The sequence below is a fragment of the Panulirus ornatus genome, chromosome 15 (assembly GCF_036320965.1).
Source record: "Panulirus ornatus isolate Po-2019 chromosome 15, ASM3632096v1, whole genome shotgun sequence".
NCBI classification, from domain to species: domain Eukaryota; kingdom Metazoa; phylum Arthropoda; class Malacostraca; order Decapoda; family Palinuridae; genus Panulirus; species Panulirus ornatus.
In genome coordinates, this window is record NC_092238.1 from 25,777,548 (window position 1) to 25,797,005 (window position 19,458).

Here is a 19,458-nt window from a genome sequence, read left to right on the forward strand (position 1 = left end):
AGGGGAGACTGTACGTCTATGAAATGAAAACCTGAAGAACACAAGTGTGGACGAAGCTAAAAGAAAAGAACAGCTTCCCGGGGCTGGAGAAGTGACACCTTACTGTAAATATTTTCATGACCTTCATGTAGTTATTCCACTTCATGATGTGGTCGATTCACTTCAGGTGGTCCACTCACTTTCCTTTCAGTAGCGTAACGTGTCCACAGAAAGCTCTTCGCTGAACTGCTTCATGGCGTCAGGTGCTACAGCTGTTTGCAAGTCGTTATGAACGCTTGGTCTACCTCCTGCCGGCGTCCTCGCCTCCTCCTCTTCCTCCTCACCCATCACCGAGAATCCGTCCGTTCTTCGCTCCTCCTGTGCGTCGTGACTGTCAGTTTCCCCTCCCTACCCGGAAGCAAGCAGTACCTCAGCCGTATCTGATACGTCCGCCAGTCGCTATCGAAGATGCCTGTCTCCTGAGGGTTTTGTGGTTAGCAATTTCTCACCTGAAAGATCCCTCCAGACAGCTCGCTCATTCTGTCGGATGAGATCACTCTCCAAGGAAAACATTTTTCCCGGTAAAAAGAAAAGAAAATGAATATACTGATATATCTTCCTCATCATATACTTATCATCCTGTCCTTTTTTTTCTGATATAAACTCTACTGTATTCATACTTTATACTAGCATGGATATCGAGGATAGTATTTCCGATACAACCATCGCAAAAAGTATTCATATGATACTTAAGTTTGACGACGATGGACGATGTCCCATTCACGTGGCACAATCAAAACAGCTTGTGGTAGAAGCCACAGCTAAAACCCTGACTGAATGAATCGCATTAACTCCAGGACATAACTCTCATCGTCGATTGCTCCAACTTCTCCCATTGGTTTCCCATCTAACAACCGGCACACCACGGGAACTGCTCGTGATCACCGCGTTCTACCAGCCCCCACACCAGAGGGACGGCTAAAACGAACACACGACAGTGCCAGCTCCACCGGTCGTTGCAGCCAAGTTAAACGTCGTTCTCAGGGCAAAGCAAGAGAATCGACATTATATCGTCCCAGAGAAAGAGAGAAAGATAGGAAACTCTTGACTAAGGTCGTTCATTCATATCAAAGGAAATTGAAAACTGAAATACACGTCAAGGTTTTGATAGCACTAAACTTCATAAAGATTTTGGATGGGTAGGATTTCTGAATTTAGGCGCGACGGCCAGCGGGACTGAATTAATTCATCACATACAAGAGTTTCTTCTCAGAATTCCTGAATGGCAAGTGGAAGGCAGAGCATGAGCGAGCCCGCCCATTGTAAGAGCAAGTCGCTGTTATGTTGTTTGTCCTACAGGGCCGACCAGGGAGTGGATGGAAGCCGGGTCCTTCTCACACACTGTGTCCGCCTACAGGGCCGACCAGGGAGTGGATGGAAGCCGGGTCCTTCTCACACACTGTGTCCGCCTACAGGGCCGACCAGGGAGTGGATGGAAGCCGGGTCCTTCTCACACACTGTGTCCGCCTACAGGGCCGACCAGGGAGTGGATGGAAGCCGGGTCCTTCTCACACACTGTGTCCGCCTACAGGGCCGACCAGGGAGTGGATGGAAGCCGGGTCCTTCTCACACACTGTGTCCGCCTACAGGGCCGACCAGGGAGTGGATGGAAGCCGGGTCCTTCTCACACACTGTGTCCGCCTACAGGGCCGACCAGGGAATGGATGGAAGCCGGGTCCTTCTCACACACTGTGTCCGCCTACAGGGCCGACCAGTTAGTGGATGGAAGCCGGGTCCTACCCACACACTGTGTCCGTCAACGTTTGATCTTTTCTTGATAATAGAAATAGAAAATACACCTCTGTAACTTACGTCAACATTTTTGAATGACATGGCTTATCATCAACGGAACGAGGAAATTACTTAACTACATAAGTGTAGGCGTAAATCAAGTCAAATGGAGTCGACTGCCAGCAGTGATCAAGATGTGGGGCTTATTATTTTATTTTTAAAGCCAGAGATTCAGTGATCCTTCGTGTTTCTGAATAAGTCTGAGCGAAGGGTCGGCTATGGCCACCGCGTTCAGTGGGTTCTCACCTCATCTCCTTCGTCAGCAGTTTTGAAGACCAAAGTAAACATCCTCGCAACATCATGCACAGTGAGGGGCATTTTGTCATCACGAGGACATAAAAGCATTTCGAAAGAACTCACGAACCTGTACTTCTTTTGACTATTCTGTACAGATACTCTGCTAAAACATCAGGTGCCCTTACCTTGAACGAAGGCATGTGGCATCCCAAGCTTGTAGACGAAAACTAAAGGGAATTCTCTTAACTCTGACGAACGATGGAAGAGGAAAAGCGCAATTCTTTCTGCAAACTCTTTGATGGGTCAAGTCCCTCTGACACCATAATGACCAATCATTACACCACACACTCTGTAATTCATAAGATAACTGAATACGGCTCTGAGTGAATACTCAGAATTTACCGTCCTACCCGAGGGAGAGAAGGTGGATTATGGCGCAATATATAACACAAAAGGTTCATGTTAAGTGGGACAGTGGAGTGACTGGCTTTGAAGGCAAAGACACAGACAATACCGTATCTACTGTACGAGACTGAGATGATACTTGAAGACATTGTGATGATGGCTGCAATGATAAGGAACGTGAAGTTGATGATAACAGTAATGAGAACTATGGATCTACCACTAGTACTACTACTACGAGTATATATATATATACATATATATATATATATATATATATATATATATATATATATATATATATATATATATATATATATATATATATATATATATATTTATAAATCATTAATAATGAATTACTTCTCTAACTACGAGTTATCATCAGGGAATTATTTTCCTGTCCCTGATGGTAAAGGCTGGGACATATATATATATATATATATTTTCCCAATGGGATGTTGTCAGGCAGAAATACGTAATTTCCTCCCCATGGTAGTTCATGGCAGACCGGGAATTAGTTATCTGACAACAACAGATAACCAGGAAAGATGGCCAACCGGATCCTACAAGAGACAACACACAACTCCAGGAACAAATCAATGTACGCTACCATTCCGTCGTGCAACACCTTTAAGACACTGTTCCTTCTTAATCTACTGTGTTGCTTATGGATCACTCTTATTGCAAGCCTCGTACGCTGATCGCCACTGTGATAACTACTCGTCCACTGGAGAAGGTAGTCTTCTAGAAGGGTTGAGGATAAGCAGAGGTTCCTCAATTCTGTAAATATGTTTCTCTGATCTTGATGGGAATGATCAAACACGAGGCGTCTTGCATCATCATGTACTACTTAGTTAGCTGGTGTGGTACGAGATACAGTGCTTCAATGTTCTTATCAGTGTTTTTCATGTTATCTCACTATTACAAGCGCCCATGTACAGAAGTCCCTTTAGGTTCTACCACTATAACCAGTACCCACGTAGAAAAGTAATATCAGCTTCTACCACTATGACCAACACCCATGTATAAATATCCTTTCTGGTTCTGCCAATATAACCAGCACCCATGTACAAAGTATGTAAAGTTCCTACACTGTTATCAACACCCATGTATGAAAGTATGTAAAGTTCCTACACTGTTATCAGCACCCATGTACAAAAGTATGTAAAGTTCCTACACTGTTATCAACACCCATGTATGAAAGTATGTAAAGTTCCTACACTGTTATCAGCACCCATGTACAAAAGTATGTAAAGTTCCTACACTGTTATCAACACCCATGTAGAAAAGAACCATCAGGTTTTTCCACTATCAGCACCATTCATATAGAAAAATTTCCCTGTTGAAGCACATCTACATAATTTGTTCCGCTACACATATGTGAGAGAGAAAACATACGAAATGAAGCAATATACAGAATACCTGTTTTAATGCCAAATACACAGTTTATACATATGCAGTCAAAAAAAAAAAAAACATTTTCCAAACGTATTCCCGTAACACAAATATTAAAAGCAACGCAAACATATGCGTGAATCAGTCTGGAAATGTTAAAAGCGAATTTCCAGAAAGCATCCATAATGACACGGTCATCTGTTTGATCGGGAATAGAGGAGAGGACAGAAACTGACAAAATACATTGTTGCTATAATACTGGAAATTACCGGAAGACAATAAAAAATTATCATACCAGAAAGAACATCATTATCCCTAATAAGATTCGAACCCGCCTTCCTGGGGACGTATACACACAGTGCCGGACACCACTAGGTCTTCTTATGGTGACAGTCGGCCAGACACAGGGGGATCGGAACCTGTAATGGAACCACAGCTGGGTTTGGGTGGTGTTGGCCGGGGATCGGCCTCACCACACCCTGAATGAGCCAGCTGACGCTAAAAGCATTTCGTCAGGACCTGAAATGGGTGACCCCACCCGGAAAGATTGGATTCACCAGTCCCACAATGGAACTAGATGTGCCCTGAATGGTTTCAGTGGACCTGAAAACAGTGCTACCTGAGCCTGGAATAGTGCCGCTGGGTCTGGCTATGGAATCATAACGCCGGGGGAATGGAGCCACTTGACCCACAAATGGCGTCACCAGTCGTGGGAATAATGCCACGACGCCTGTTGATGGTGGCACCAAATCCAGAAGCAGTGTTCCCGTCCTCTGACAACGGTGTTATAAGCCTAAAGGAAAAAAAAAAGAGCTGTGAAGTTAAGGAACCGTGCCACCGGAACACGGAAATAGGACAGAAAAGTGTTGGAGAAAATGTTATTCCATCCAAACATGGTATGAAGACGAAACACAAAGTCGACAATGAGGAAGGTGAAGTAAAATGTTGATAACCACGTCAATAACATTCATACATGACCCAAGACAGAGGCAACGTGTGAAGAGGTACGTCCTCGTTCCTTAATAACAGCAAGATATGAAGCCACAGCGAGTCATCGATCAGTCCCTTCGAACGCATAACGCTGAGGCTAAAACTCTACTTTAAGGCATTGATTTGCCTTCAAACTTGACGACGACATTCAATCAGTCACACCTGTCAGCCAGACTAAAAGTTACAAACACGCAAATCCTCTCTTCTCACTCTCACTGGCATTAATTCGGTGGTAGGGACTCGCCAACACGAGTGTGCGACGAATCACGAAGGCCATCTTGTACCTGATGATAATGCTAAGTGAAGATCCTCCTGGATGAGGTCCCTCAAGGGCATTATCTTTACCTCCTTCAGTCTGGAAGCACTGAAGCCTCTGTTCACATCACACTCTTGGTAATTAGCCGGGAAACAAGTTACCTACAAATAAAAGAGACGTCTCAGAGCACCACCACTTGTTCAGGACAACATGTGTTTACAGATATTCTTATCCTCTCAAGAGCGCTCAGGGGAATACTTACGCATGCAGTGCGGCCTCTGGTAAATCTTAAGCTAATTCCATTTACTTTCAAAGTTGATTACACTCACGTAAGCTTGACGGAACCCTCCGTTCTCCCTGTGATCTTCTATCACAGCTGAGGTGGTGAGCTCTTGCGTTAAGTGTGACGATCCCATTACAGGCACTGATGTTGTTTACCAGAGGGAACACAATATTTCCTGCCTCTCACGTACGAGAAGCTTATCTATGACCGGCGGAACATTTTGAGTCTTGGCTGGTGTTGTCGTCCGCCCGCTGTTTTGTGCGTTGGGAATGTGAGACGTTCATAAAGTGGCACTTGCTTCTGTGATCCTCGCTTACCCTAAGCAGGGAACTCTTGCTCGTTCTTCATCGTAAAGGTGAAGAAGATGTAACATTTCCTCTGTTAATGTCGAGCGTAGAATTTGAGAAAAGAGAAAACAAAATCCCTGACACGCAAGAGACATACAGGAGAGAGACGTATCAATATGTCTTTGTAACCTTTGTAATTTTTCCAGGCCAAAAGGTCTCGTCCATCAGGACATTTTCCACGGAGGTCTGACCTCTTGGCAGACCAGGAATCATTTACGACCTGCTGTTAGAAGAGATGACTCTCCTCCCCAGGGAACCAACTCTCTCATATGACAAGGTTCTACAAAACCTCCTTATTTTGAGTACGATGTTAAGTATTATATGAATGCAAGCTTAACTAACCCTTGAACACGGCTGTAAGACTCTTGAGCACGATGGTACGACCCTGGAACACAGCTGTAAGACTCTATGCACGACACCTCGACCCTTGGGTATGATGGCTTGCTATCTGACACGGTCGCTCTCAAAGTGAGGTACCTTCACGTTCCAGGGTCGTACCGTCATTCTCGAAGAGTTTGTCTTGTGCTGGAAGAATTACTTTGTTTTTCTTCTTTCGAAGGCCATGACTGATGATCACAGCTTCCACTATACCCTTGCCTGTGTGGCCGCCGCCTGCGACCCCTGTGCTGCCGCTCTTACCGCTGCTGCTCCTGCTGTAGTTAGATGCACTGGCGCGAACTTCCTGACACCTGGCGATGCCGTAAAAGGAAGTTGGAATTACCTGCAGAAAGTTGTTCTTGTTTCGCCGCCTCGCTTTAAACTGCGTTTTCTCCTCAATATCGCCTTCAGCTGCTCCCCCCATTTCCTTTATTTACGTATTTGCAAACAAGTGTCGACAACAATTTACAAAAAAATCTAAATGTTAACTGTAAATTACATGTGTACTGTTAAGCATATATCTATTCCTGTTCAGAGCTGTTCATAGACGAGTGAACATGATGTGGTAAATACTGTTTATTTTGCCAACTGTTCTTTGTTACTGGGAATGCTGACCCCGGATTGCCCCCAGATATTCTCTGGATGTTTGGAGGTTAATACTTCACACAACGTTGCTTTCACATGATTTTTGGGTACATGTGGCTATTACTTTACAATATTATCCCCGGATATTCCCTAAGTATCCGGGGGTAATACTTCAGAAACACTGTCCACGGACATTCTCTGGGGATACCCGCGGGGTACTACTTCACCCGTATTGTTAACTGTACCACAGGCCGCAACGTTAACCGTACCATCACCCCAGGGGTTAATCATACCACCGGTGACCCACAGGGGCCAATCATGCCTCAGCACCCAGGTTTCATTATCGAGTCTATCATTTTTTTCTCAAGGCAAGTGAGACCACGGATCAGTCTCCTCCCTGGAGGCAATGGGTACGTGAGGCTGTGTGTGTGTGTGTGTGTGTGTGTGTGTGTGTGTGTGTGTGTGTGTGTGTGTGTGTGTGTGTGTGTGTGTGTGTGTGTGCCGCCACGGCTCTAAAGTGTAGACGAAACAAATCTCCTTGCTGAGAGCCAGAGCAGCCACACTGCTGGATACAGACGGACATCGTGCTCCTTGCAAGACACTAAACTTTCTATCCAGCACTGGGAGGAACACGTCGTGGTGCTGGTCATGAGACGCGGCCACGATGGAGGCGGGAGCAACGCAGCGCCACCAGCGGCCACCGTGGTGGTGGTGGTGACGCGGCCACGATGGAGGCGGGAACAACGCAGCGCCACCAGCGGCCACCGTGGTGGTGATGCTGGTGGAGGGTATATGGTGGAAGACCTGTGCCGGCGCAGAGGAGCCACCTTCGGTGTATATGCTCGTCGAAAAGCTCCTCACTGCAAGGGAGTCCATCCTTTCACTGCTACTGACTGTAGCGTAGCAGTAAAGCTGTAGAAACCTCTAGATATCTCTAGATCTGGGATTTCACAGTAACAGAATAATAATGAATACAAGAAAGGATGTTTCCATTTCATCAGAGCTGATAAGTTTTAGTTATTTTCGCGACTTCTTTACTTTTCTTTCATGGACAATTTTTCAAGCTAACTTCACATTATGATCGACATTTCTCCTGTTCGAGATATGTTTCTTATCTAATGTCAATAACATGAACCTCCTTTTCGTCACCGCGTAACCCATGTCTTGTATCAACGGGGCAAAACCAGTAGTAGTGACCTGGGGTTGTTCGACGGTGGTAAAGGGAGCTTTGGGGTTGGATATGGCGAGGTTGGTGGAGCAACGCGGTAGTGCTGAGGTTTGGGTTTATTTTCCCTCAAGCCAAACATTCATTGTTTCCTGAGGGAATAAAAAATGGCTTATCCAACGCTACTTCTTTTTTATACATGGACCTCGAAGCCGCGGTCCATTACGCACCAATGGATATATTCCTCATATTTCGCGATGAAGTTAGGCACCACAAACGTGATATATAATGCCCGAATTCAGGTTTTACTTGTAGGTGGCCAAAGGTCCAGATGGTAATGATGTAGCATCTACCATGAAGTATAAGATTAGAACAACCTACTGTTGTGTCTTTGTATATATCAGTGAAAACACTATTTAACAAGAGGATGAACGATTCTTGGCGCCTCTTATAACGTACATGTTCCTCCCTCTATAAGATTAATTAGTACTCTCTAACCCTCTCGCCTGCCTATAATTAGGACACTTTTTCTGCTGTCCCGCAAAAGTTAGACCCACTATCACGTTACCTGAGCCAAGTGGGAATTAAGAACAATAAGGCTTGTGAGGATCCTGGTCTTAAACTTCAGGAGTTAACTGAGTGTTAGGTTAACTTACCTTAACTTTGAGCTGTTAGTCACAAGAACCTTAACTTTTCTCTCTCTCTCTCTCTCTCTCTCTCTCTCTCTCTCTCTCTCTCTCTCTCTCTCTCTCTCTCTCTCTCTCTCTCTCTCCCCTACCGTCTGTCTACCCACTTGTGCCACAAAATGTCACTTCACGAAGAGGGCATTAGGCCGAAAATGGTCTCTTCTCAAACTCGCGGGACATATTGGAGTTCTATAATGCCTTTCCGAATCTAAGTGGACTTTTCCCCTTTTCTATATATGGGAGAAAAGTCTTCTGTACGCAACCCTATACACACAGACACACATACACAGACACACACACACACACACACACACACACACACACACATACACGCACACACACACACACATACACACACACCTAACGCGCAGACAGGCCAAGAACCAACACACACCAACTTCACCTCAGGATATCTCACCATGTATAAAGATGTCACACAAGAGAGAGAGAGAGAGAGAGAGAGAAAAAAAACCCTCCTAACAGCATTTCCTCACAACACACAGGAGAAAAACAAGTTTGAGAAGACCCTCTCGAGGTGGGAAGTTATGAATATTAAAATCCATATTTCACATAACCTTTTGACCTGGTATTCATGAAACTTAAAGGAGGCACAAGGACTCGAGATGTCCCATCCTCAAGTGTGGGACTATAACTAGGTTTATACAGCTTTGTGAGCAGCTATAGTACTTGGTCTGGCATAGGCCGTACAAGCTGTGGCCCAGGAGAGGATTGACCACTAGGTCACGGAAGCAGCCTGCCTTATTGATAGGACACAAGGACACAAGGAGTCATCTCCAGCGAGACTGCAGCATCGTCAATGGACGAACGGGACTGGAGTGCCGTTGAGGAATTTTTCGCTCCAAAGGAGTCCATCATTCCCTGTTCCTGTTTGGAGCGCAAAGTCTAAGCCGAAGGAGCTCTATAACAATCTAACAATCCAATATAACTTAACTTTCACATTAACTAATGTTAATTTGTTATCAAGTTTAACGTTAACTCTCGTTTGCATTCGCAGGTCCGACCAGGAAGGTGGTGGCAGCGGCCGGAGGAACCACAGACCTGCCCTGCAACCTTACCTCTCCTCTACCCAACGACTCCGCCCGTCTGGTCCTCTGGTACAAGCACGGCATCCACAAGCCCATCTACAGGTGAGTCTACTGCGCAGCACCACAAGCCCATCTACAGGTGAGTCTACTGCGCAGCACCACAAGCCAGTGACACAAGTGAAGTCTAGATGTTACTAATACATTGCTTCAGTACTAATCTTTTATTCATTAAGCGAACAGTTAGAGAAATCTCCCGTTTAACGTAAACCGTTAAGCGTAGAGTAAATGAAATCCTCTGTTTAACGGAAGCACTCAGGATAAAGAGAGCAGTTTGAACGGTGGATGATCATCAGACTGGTTTTAACATCAGCAATAACGAGTTTACTACAGCATCAACAAGAAGAGAACCATTCTATATCCTGTAATTATAGCTCTGGCTAATGGCTCCTCGGTGGAGTTTAGTGCGGGCGACACATAATGGACGACGTCTGTGTGGTGATACATCACTGGTGCTGGATGGGGACACATGGAGACCCTTCCTGCCTGGTGACACAAGACCAATACTAAGTCGTGACACATGGAGACTCCTTGCTTCGTGACAAACCAACAAACAACACACAAACCAATCCACCAAACCTCTGTCTATCTCACCATCTATAAAGATGGTGAACCCATGACAAAATATCCTAATGGCATTTTCTCACAAAACACAGGAGAGAGACATGTTCGGGAACGTTGTTACGAGGTGGGAAACCATGAATATTAAAATCCTATATTTCACATAACCTTTTGCCCGGGTATTCGTGAAACACAGATGGGGCGCAGGGGATCAAGATGTACCCGTCCCTAAAAAGTGGGACTATAGCCAGGGTGGTGACACGTGGCATGACACATGACCGGTACTGGGTGGTGACACGTGGCAGTGGCATGACCCATGACTGGTACTGGGTGGTGACACGTGGCATGACACATGACTGGTACTGGACACGATGGCAGTCTACTGGTTGTTTACCATTCATGTTACTTAACAAGTTGTCTTCAAATCATTACTTTCAACAGGTCATTACCGCTCATCACCACCAACGTAACTGCATGATATCTCAGCAATTTAACACCAATTCGTAACTGTCATGATTAGCCTGCGTGACCCCAATTCCAGTCAGTAAATCTTTCAGACTGTTTGATCCACGAGACTGACTCCTGCCTCCAAATTATCCAGACCAGGTAAATTGATTTTGCGCTTTCTCAGCCAGCCTGTAAATGCCCATCACTCGAGACATAAACGAACTGCCACTCCAGCTGGTCTGAAATCACCTTAAGACCAGTAAAAAGAAAACAGAAATCTTACTTTTCTTTTGATAACGTAGTTCTTCCTGAGAAATACGTTTCTTCGGAAGTGGAGGAAAGAAAAATCTATCCTCTACAGTAAAATATAATCCACCGAATTTACACAAATTTACACAAATTTACGCGAAGATTTACTGAGAAATCTCACAAAAGGTGTTCAGGACAGGAACTTCCTAAAATGAGGTGGTAGTTATACGAGTCTATAACCAGGTGGTTCTGTAGTTACCCAGACCCACAATCTTGAAGAACGATGGGTAACTGTCATCACGAATCACCTCGTATCGCATGTGTTCGTCTACACACGTACGAATTCTTAATTCGTAATTCCTGTGTGTGCGAACTTCCATCCAGTGGAGACCTTTCCCTCACTGGAATGCCATACATATACCCACTCTGAATATAGAAACTGGGGTACAGGCGACTGTCTCTCGAACGCCAACCAATATTACCATCACCTTCCTCCATTTTCTCTGACCTCAGGCCATGGCTGGCGGGGGTCAGGTGACGTCACTTACTCACACTCCCCCCCCTCCCCCCCACCTATTCATTTCCCTCACACAAACCTCTTCAGAAAACCCTCCTCCCTGGAATAATTTCTCCCGCTTTTACCAGAGGAGCTGAAAGGACTCGGTTCAAGGAAGGTCCTGCATATAAAAATAGGACGCTGTCAGGGGACGAGAGAGAGAGAGAGAGAGAGAGAGAGAGAGAGAGAGAGAGAGAGAGAGGGGGGGGGGCGGCAGAGAGTTTTTCCCACAGCACACACAGTCTCCACGATGTGAAAAGTCCGTGGATCAATGTACAGGTATTACCACCTAGTGAACCCCGTATCATTCGGCTGATTATCTTACCTGGACGGTAATTACCCGCACCGGTAAAAATCATACAGGAATACACACCTTCCACCACGTTAATCACGAAGTGAATATACGTTGCGTAACCGGGACAAAGATCAATGACTTTCCCTCCTGAAGCATTCTTGACCGAACGGCGAGTCGACACGCCGTCTCGAACCACAAAGCAATCTTCTCAAGGATATTTGTTTTCTTGTTATCCACTTGACTGTTATGTCTTTCCCTTTCGTTATCTCTCTTTACGACCCATCTTCCGCTTTCCTACCCCCAGTGTGTAAACCTCTCAACCCATCTCTTCTTCAGACTGTGATAACTACAACATACAGAGCCTCGCTGTCTGAACTTCGATTTCAGGTGATTCAGAAGCTGTCAACAATGTGAACTGTTCCTTTTAAGATTCTGCTTCCACAAACATACCTCACTCTGCCAGCCTGCGGGAGAAGGAAGTATGACAGAGACGAGTGGACACTTCCGTACTCATAACCGATATATATGATGGAGAATTTGAAGCCAAACTGTTGAACTACTAATTCATAAACTCGATACACTCTGCATCGTAGCATTCACCAGATATAAGACATCCTCAGAGCTTTTAAGATATTAACCACGGCGAAATTATGGGAAAGACACCAAGTCTGTGACACTTGGTGATTCTCTCTCTCTCTCTCTCTCTCTCTCTCTCTCTCTCTCTCTCTCTCTCTCTCTCTCTCTCTCTCTCTCTCTCTCTCTCTCCTACTGGGAACCCAAAGGGAGATCAATGACCATCGGCTGGTGATGGAAATTCAATCACATAAGGAAAGAACTGGCCTTTCTCTCTCTCTCTCTCCCCCACCTGCGATGTTTTCGTTTGGGGCCAAATGTCACAAACGGGACACCAATCGTTTGGTTCCACATCTTCAGAATGTGACGTATCTCACTTGTTTTCCTTATATTTTCATCATCTCTTTACTCCAGTGATTCTCTGTTGCATCATGCTTCCCTGACACCTTCTCCACCTCTTTATTCATCAGTGAAGTAATCAACGAATGGCTCAAGTACACGACAGCCCAATCAAGATACACACTGAACCATCATCAGGTTTCCTGACGCAGGTGTTGGAGCTTCAAGGTAAAGAGGCCCGTTGCCTACAAGAGATCTTCACAAACCCTACTTTTCTCTGAGTTCAACAAGAGTCCCTAGCAATGAACAACTTACCCCAGGAACTCACTATGTTCTACACTGGAGTGTATTCAATACGTTGTCCTTAGAAAAACAAGATCTCACTCTGGCTTGCTACTGTACATGGCAGGCCTGACCACTGTAGATGGCAGATGTAACGACTGTGGCTGAATGACCGTGGGTGGCGTATATGGGAGCACATGGAAGGTGAGGTAACAGGAGACCTGATGGGGCACAGCGAGTGGTAATAGGTCCTAGAAATTTACATGATACGTGAACTTTGGGTTAAACGAATTCCAAACCTAAGGGCGTCAGATCTGTTTACTATGGATGGCAGATATGGTGATGAAAATCTATCCCATGGATCTCAGATAAGACAGTAGGAGGGTGGCAGAAGTGGGCTATGGACGTGGTGACAGAAAGGTGGGAGACATGGCTCCAGCTGTGAGGGTGAGGGACATGGCGATCTGTGTTGTGGGTTGGTCGAGATGACCATTACGGGAGCAGACAGTGGCGGCTATGGTGGTCACTGCATGATATTGGACACCTCCGTTGGGAGATGATATTGGAGAAAATGTTCTTCTATATAAGAACGTTACTTTCATTACATTGTGCTTCTCCCCCTCCTCTCTCTCTCTCTCTCTCTCTCTCTCTCTCTCTCTCTCTCTCTCTCTCTCTCTCTCTCTCTTAAATACAGAGACTATTCAAATTGTCTCTAACGAATCTGACTCATTATCTGCTAAAGTCCTCTTATCCGTCAAAGAAAAACAAGTGAAGCTGTTAATTAGAAAACTTTTAAGTGTCCTTTTTTCTTGTATGAAGAAGATGGGGTGGAGGGGAGGCATTTTTTAAACGCTGACGGCGAATTAAGATTTGATCTTGGAACACATAAATTAAGTTCTCCTCTACAGCCAATCCTGGGCAATCACACGTCCTACAGTTTAGATCTAACTAGTTTCTAAAGCCTTCTGTACAATTTTTATTTTCCATTGAACTGTATTTTCTAACAACGAATGGTATCTATTTCCATTCTGGCTCTGCAGACCGCCTTTAAGGTTAACCTTTAACTGCACATTTATCAAACTCCTTTACTGGCAATACTGACGTGCTCTTTCACTGGGTGTGTTGGCTAACCCCTTTTACCAGTCGTCTTGTGCTAGTGAATCACCTGCCTTGTACCGTCCCTTCGTTAGGTTTTCTCCTCAGTACCGAATACCCAAGACCGTCCCCTTCACCAGCGTCTTCCATGGCCTCACCTTGCCTAGTTATAGCAAGGCCATGTCTGCCACTGGCTCACGGAAGGCTCCCACTGTCTCTCCCACTGCAGTTACGACATGCGTAACGGCCCTGCCACCCACTGGAAGAACCCGGCCCACCTGGGCAGTCGCGCCTCCTTCGACGTGGCCAAGAACGGCCTCAGCATCCAGCGGGTACAGCCGGTGGACGAGGGAACCTACCGCTGCAGAGTGGACTTCCGCACCAACCCTACCCTCACCTTCATCACTAACCTCTCCGTTATCGGTAAGTGGCTCAGTCCCCACCCTCACCTTCATCACTAACCTCTCCGTTATCGGTAAGTGGCTCAGTCCCCACCCTCACCTTCATCACTAACCTCTCCGTTATCGGTAAGTGGCTCAGTCCCCACCCTCACCTTCATCACTAACCTCTCCGTTATCGGTAAGTGGCTCAACCCACACCCTCACCTTCATCACTAACCTCTCCGTTATCGGTAAGTGGCTCAGTCCCCACCCTCACCTTCATCACTAACCTCTCCGTTATCGGTAAGTGGCTCAACCCCCACCCTCACCTTCACTATCGATCACACGCCAGCACCACATCTTCATTCACTATCAGCCCTCCCCCTGCCTGTACCCAACCCTCACTTTCATCATCAGCATGTTTCTCCTGTTTCTGAGGGTCCCCATACTCCACTTCACATTCACTTCTGAACACTCAAGTCACTTTCATCATGAGCATCACCTTCATGAGAAACCTGCGGGTCATATCATCACTAGCACAATCATATTCAACACTTGCCTCGTGGTCACTTTTACAACCAACCTCCCATTCACGATAATCACTTCCTAAATTCACCTTCAACCTCAAAAATCCCCCCCCACCCCACTCACTTTCACACCAGCCTCTCACTCACATTCAGTACTGATTCAAGATAATCCTTTATTAATTACCTTCTCAATACAATGTAATTCAGGCCTTAAAATCTGAGCGCCAGCTTGAGGCTCTTCTCTGACAAACCCACAATTCACACTTAGCACCCAGCTCACCACACAACCACAACCCGTCTGTACAATCTTAACCCACAGTGGCAGCGTTCATCATCAACCCCCCCACACACACACACATCCTAACCCCATACTCATACATCTTCAACCTCACCTCACCTCACCGTCATGACCTCTCCCCTCTCTCCTCCCTTCACTCAACACAAACAACAACAACAACCGTGTTCACCACGACATCATTTCATCAGGATTTGTACCTCATGTTTCAACGGTATTGACATGCTCCTCAGTAACTCTCTCTCTCTCTCTCTCTCTCTCTCTCTCTCTCTCTCTCTCTCTCTCTCTCTCTCTCTCTCTCTCCCCGGCGCATAAAGACGAGGTATTGCGAGGAAACCTTTCCACCAAGTACTTTGGAGTGAAGTTTGCAAACTATGTTTCATACTGACGAAGTATCCTTTTCTTTTTGTCTTGGCTGCTTCATTCTTCATCGTCTATGCTTCGCTGACCTTGGTAGCAGCACGCCTCTTGTTGATGAAATATTATCGATAGAAGTTGAACCCAATTTCTGAAGGCTTCAGATGACTCCCGACGACCCTGATGTGTGATGTTTCATCTTCTCGCGTGTTCTCCACAGCATCCAGGCCAAGCCAGGAACGGCTCACGCAAAAGACGATGCGTGTGGAACACTTGATTGGGTAACAGGACACTGTGATGTTATACTGATTATCGATATCATCTTTATTTTACTATCTACATTATGATCTTTGCTGGCATCATTGGTAATCATATAATCATACTATCATGATCATCTTTACCGACCCTATCATTACTATCATTGGTTACTAGTTACAATGGTTATTGTATTTCCTCTTATTCTACAATCATCATCACCGTTATCTTTTTAAACAATATGGGAATAGGAACTTATAAGTTATCACCATTCAATGGGGTGGGCTGTCAAACAGGTTGTAGTCTTCAAACAAGCTATGGGTAATCAAAACTTTGGGGTCACACACACACTGGAGAGCTTAAAGACCTCTGTCATCAGAGGAGACGGTTCTGTCTACCTGGGGTTAAGTCTTCCTGACCTAAACGTCCACAGCGGCGAGGGGAAGGTTCCGTCTACCATAGAGGGTCGTCTGGCCAGCCTCAGTAGCCAGGGGAAGACTTCATTATCCCCGACGACCATCAGTTCGCCGTGATGGCTGAGGGCGGGTGGATAGTGCCTGCGTCTATCATACAGTTGATTATACTCACTGTTCCAATGTTGGTCGTGCGAGTGAAGTCAACGATGCTTCAAGTATTACAAAGTCTTCTAAGAGCTTAATACTGAGTAATATAATAGACTCATAATACCAATAGCGTATGCCAATAGTCCCGAAAATCCTCTGTTGCGAGAGGCTTTTAGTGAGAGGGGAAAAAAAAAAGAGCGTTGGGAGCGTTTTACAGCTCAGACAAGGTCAGAGTTAAGCTGTATACAGACGATCAGTTTTAACGTAATGCTTTTAGTAGTTCTGACCCACTTTCACGCATTCACTGCTTCATTCACATGACGTGGGGTGTGCAGAAACTGTTATTGCTTACGGTTATTTTCATGCAAAGTAAGAATATCCTTCTGTGTTCTGGAACTACAGACAGGATTATGTCCCGAGTCGGTGTCCTCCTCTGCCGAGCTGACTGCCTGGCCGAGAAAAAATCCGGCAGAATGAAATGTTATGTGAGTACGATTTAAGCATAATATCTGCATTATACTCCGACATATACAACACCAGTGTAAAACTATCTTCCCGTACTGCACAAAACACTACCTGGGTACTTATACATATATATATATATATATATATATATATATATATATATATATATATATATATATATATATATATATATATATATGAGTGTGTTCCAAGGAAGGTGTGCGTGCGTATTGTCCCTCGCTGACTTGCGGATTTTCCCATCGGTTTTCTATATATGCAGCAGAAGCAGGAGGAGGAGGAGGAGGAGGAGGGGCTTGACCTCCTTCCTCGCAGGGGAAAAAACCCAGTTCCATCCTGGCATTATCCGCTGTGGCTAAGGGAACGTAGGAGGGAGGGATGGTGACTGACGGCATGATGGGTAGATCCCGGATCAGGGGAGGATTGCGCGCGAACATGAAGGCTGCTTCGCTTCCCGGGGTTTCATCAGATCTATTTTCCGGGGCTTAAGATATGAAGTGGTCAACGGCTGGTTCTCGTACCCTTCCATCAATCTATCTATATATATATATCTATCATTTTCTTCTACCTCGTCAACTTTTGCAAACTCCCAAACACCACGAAATAAACTGCTACGGTGTATTGTTCTCTGTGACCATGGACGGGCTATGCTTCTTAATATCCTCATTCCATGACGCTGGATCATCCTTTTCATGGCTTCTCCTCTTCCTCATTTCACAACAGCTGCAACGCCACTCATAAAACTCTTCCTCACTTCATTCACTCCATCACAGTCTTGGCCATGATGCCAAGTGCGATCGAAACCCATCGTTTCCTTCTCTCTTCTATCATCTCTCGTCTCTTTAAATTCCAACAGCATATTCTTCATTTTATCCCAACTGTAAGAGAGTTCGTCCTGTTGTTCATCCAAGCTCCACTGTACACCATTATCAAGATATTTCATAATACTCTCCCCGTCCCAGTCGGCCTTCTTTAGTGTCATAAATTCTTAAAGATGGTCGGCAAACCTCACTTGGTTATCCAGTATTCAATCCGTAGAGGAAAAGATGAACAAATGCTTTTTTTTTTTTTTCAGCAGTCCAGCGAAGTTCTCCTAAACAGAGCAGCCTCTGGACACCAGAATAACAGCACCGTTCCCTGCTGTATAGTTAGATTGCATGATACACATTCAAGGATTATTTCCTACTATTTTTTATCCCCAGCTGAGAGATTAAAGCAATAAGTTAGTGTTATTACTGTCTTTTTTTTTTTTTTCTTCTTGATTCCGCTTTCTCTCTCCGTTTTCATTCTTCTGTCTCTGTGTCCGTACACTGTGTGTGTGTGTCATGTAATGTTCGTGCCCCACAGTGCCTCCCCGGAGCCTGGTGGTGTACACGGAACTGGGCGTCGAGGTGAGGAGCATCGTGGGCCCCTTCCTCGAGGGAGACTCGCTCAGCCTGAGCTGCCGAGCTATAGAGGGGTCGCCACCCCCGAGGGTCAGCTGGTGGGAGGGAGCAGTGCTCCTCGATATCACAGCGGAGGAGGAGACAACTGACCACGTCACGAACACATTGCTCGTGACGTCACTCTCGCGGCGCGACCTCCACCGACCCCTGACGTGCCAGGCCACCAACACCAACCTGACGGCGCCACTCGTGGCCACCGTCACTATCGACATGAACTGTGAGTCTCGTGTGTCCTCCTCCACAGGCTTAAAGAATGACGGTCCGGGACCCTGACACTCTCTGGTATAGTTCATGTCCCTGTGTGTAGTACTTCAATATGTTCCTTAACCCACATAGTCGTCCTTGGGTGCAGACCCAACGTATTGTTCAAGATAACAAGTCAGGTCCTTATGTAGAGAGCTTGGGGGGGTGCCACAGGGACGTAATATAGAAAACAACCAAGGTTTTGTGGCTCTCGTGTGGGCAGTGGTGGTCACCAAGTACTTCCTCAGCTGCGACCAGCAATCCATACCAGTGTGTGTCTGCAAAGACATTCATTGGAAAGTACCTGGAATCCATCACTTGTCTGGTCACATACCACATGACCACAGTACCTGGAAGCTGTGACTCTCACCTACGTGTTACAGATCTGGCTGGACACCTCTTAAGCTCTGCCAACCAGTAGGGGACGAGAGTTGACATCTTTTCTGATGATGTTTATGCAATTTTGGGATGTCTCAATCTGTCATCCTGAATAGCGAATTTATTGGATTATTGGTGAATATTTCATAAAGATTTTCAATCATAAGCAGTTCAGTCTAGACAAATTGCCAGGGGCCATTTTAATATGATTTTTCTAATATCTAATTTAATTTTCGTTCATCCCTGACGACAACCAACACTAACGCTATTCTCACATTTCTTCGTCTTCCCATACTGTCTTTGACCTGCCTGTGTCAGGTCAACAGCTGGACAGTGCACTGTGATTTAGTTGTTCCAAGGTCACAACACCTGACTAGTGGTTCACAGGGGCTGACCTGCCATTGTGGGATCACGACCTATGACCAGGTTGAGTTGGGTCACGATATATGACTCGTCTGTGTCTTGGCATTGTCTA

The 19,458-nt window shown here is 45.6% G+C and overlaps 1 protein-coding gene across 2 annotated transcripts in view; it reads left to right on the forward strand.

The window, feature by feature from the left end:
- Nucleotides 1-19,458, forward strand: part of LOC139753776 (protein turtle homolog B-like) — a 120,434-nt gene that overhangs the window by 69,036 nt on the left and 31,940 nt on the right. For both annotated transcript variants that reach the window (XR_011713762.1, XM_071670629.1), the window contains exons 2-4: nt 9,573-9,705; nt 14,287-14,480; nt 18,265-18,579. Coding sequence is in view for 1 of the 2 variants with exons in the window: in XM_071670629.1 (XP_071526730.1) it covers nt 9,573-9,705; nt 14,287-14,480; nt 18,265-18,579 (642 nt within the window). In the remaining variant the exon portion in view is untranslated. The remainder of the gene's footprint in view (nt 1-9,572; nt 9,706-14,286; nt 14,481-18,264; nt 18,580-19,458) is intronic.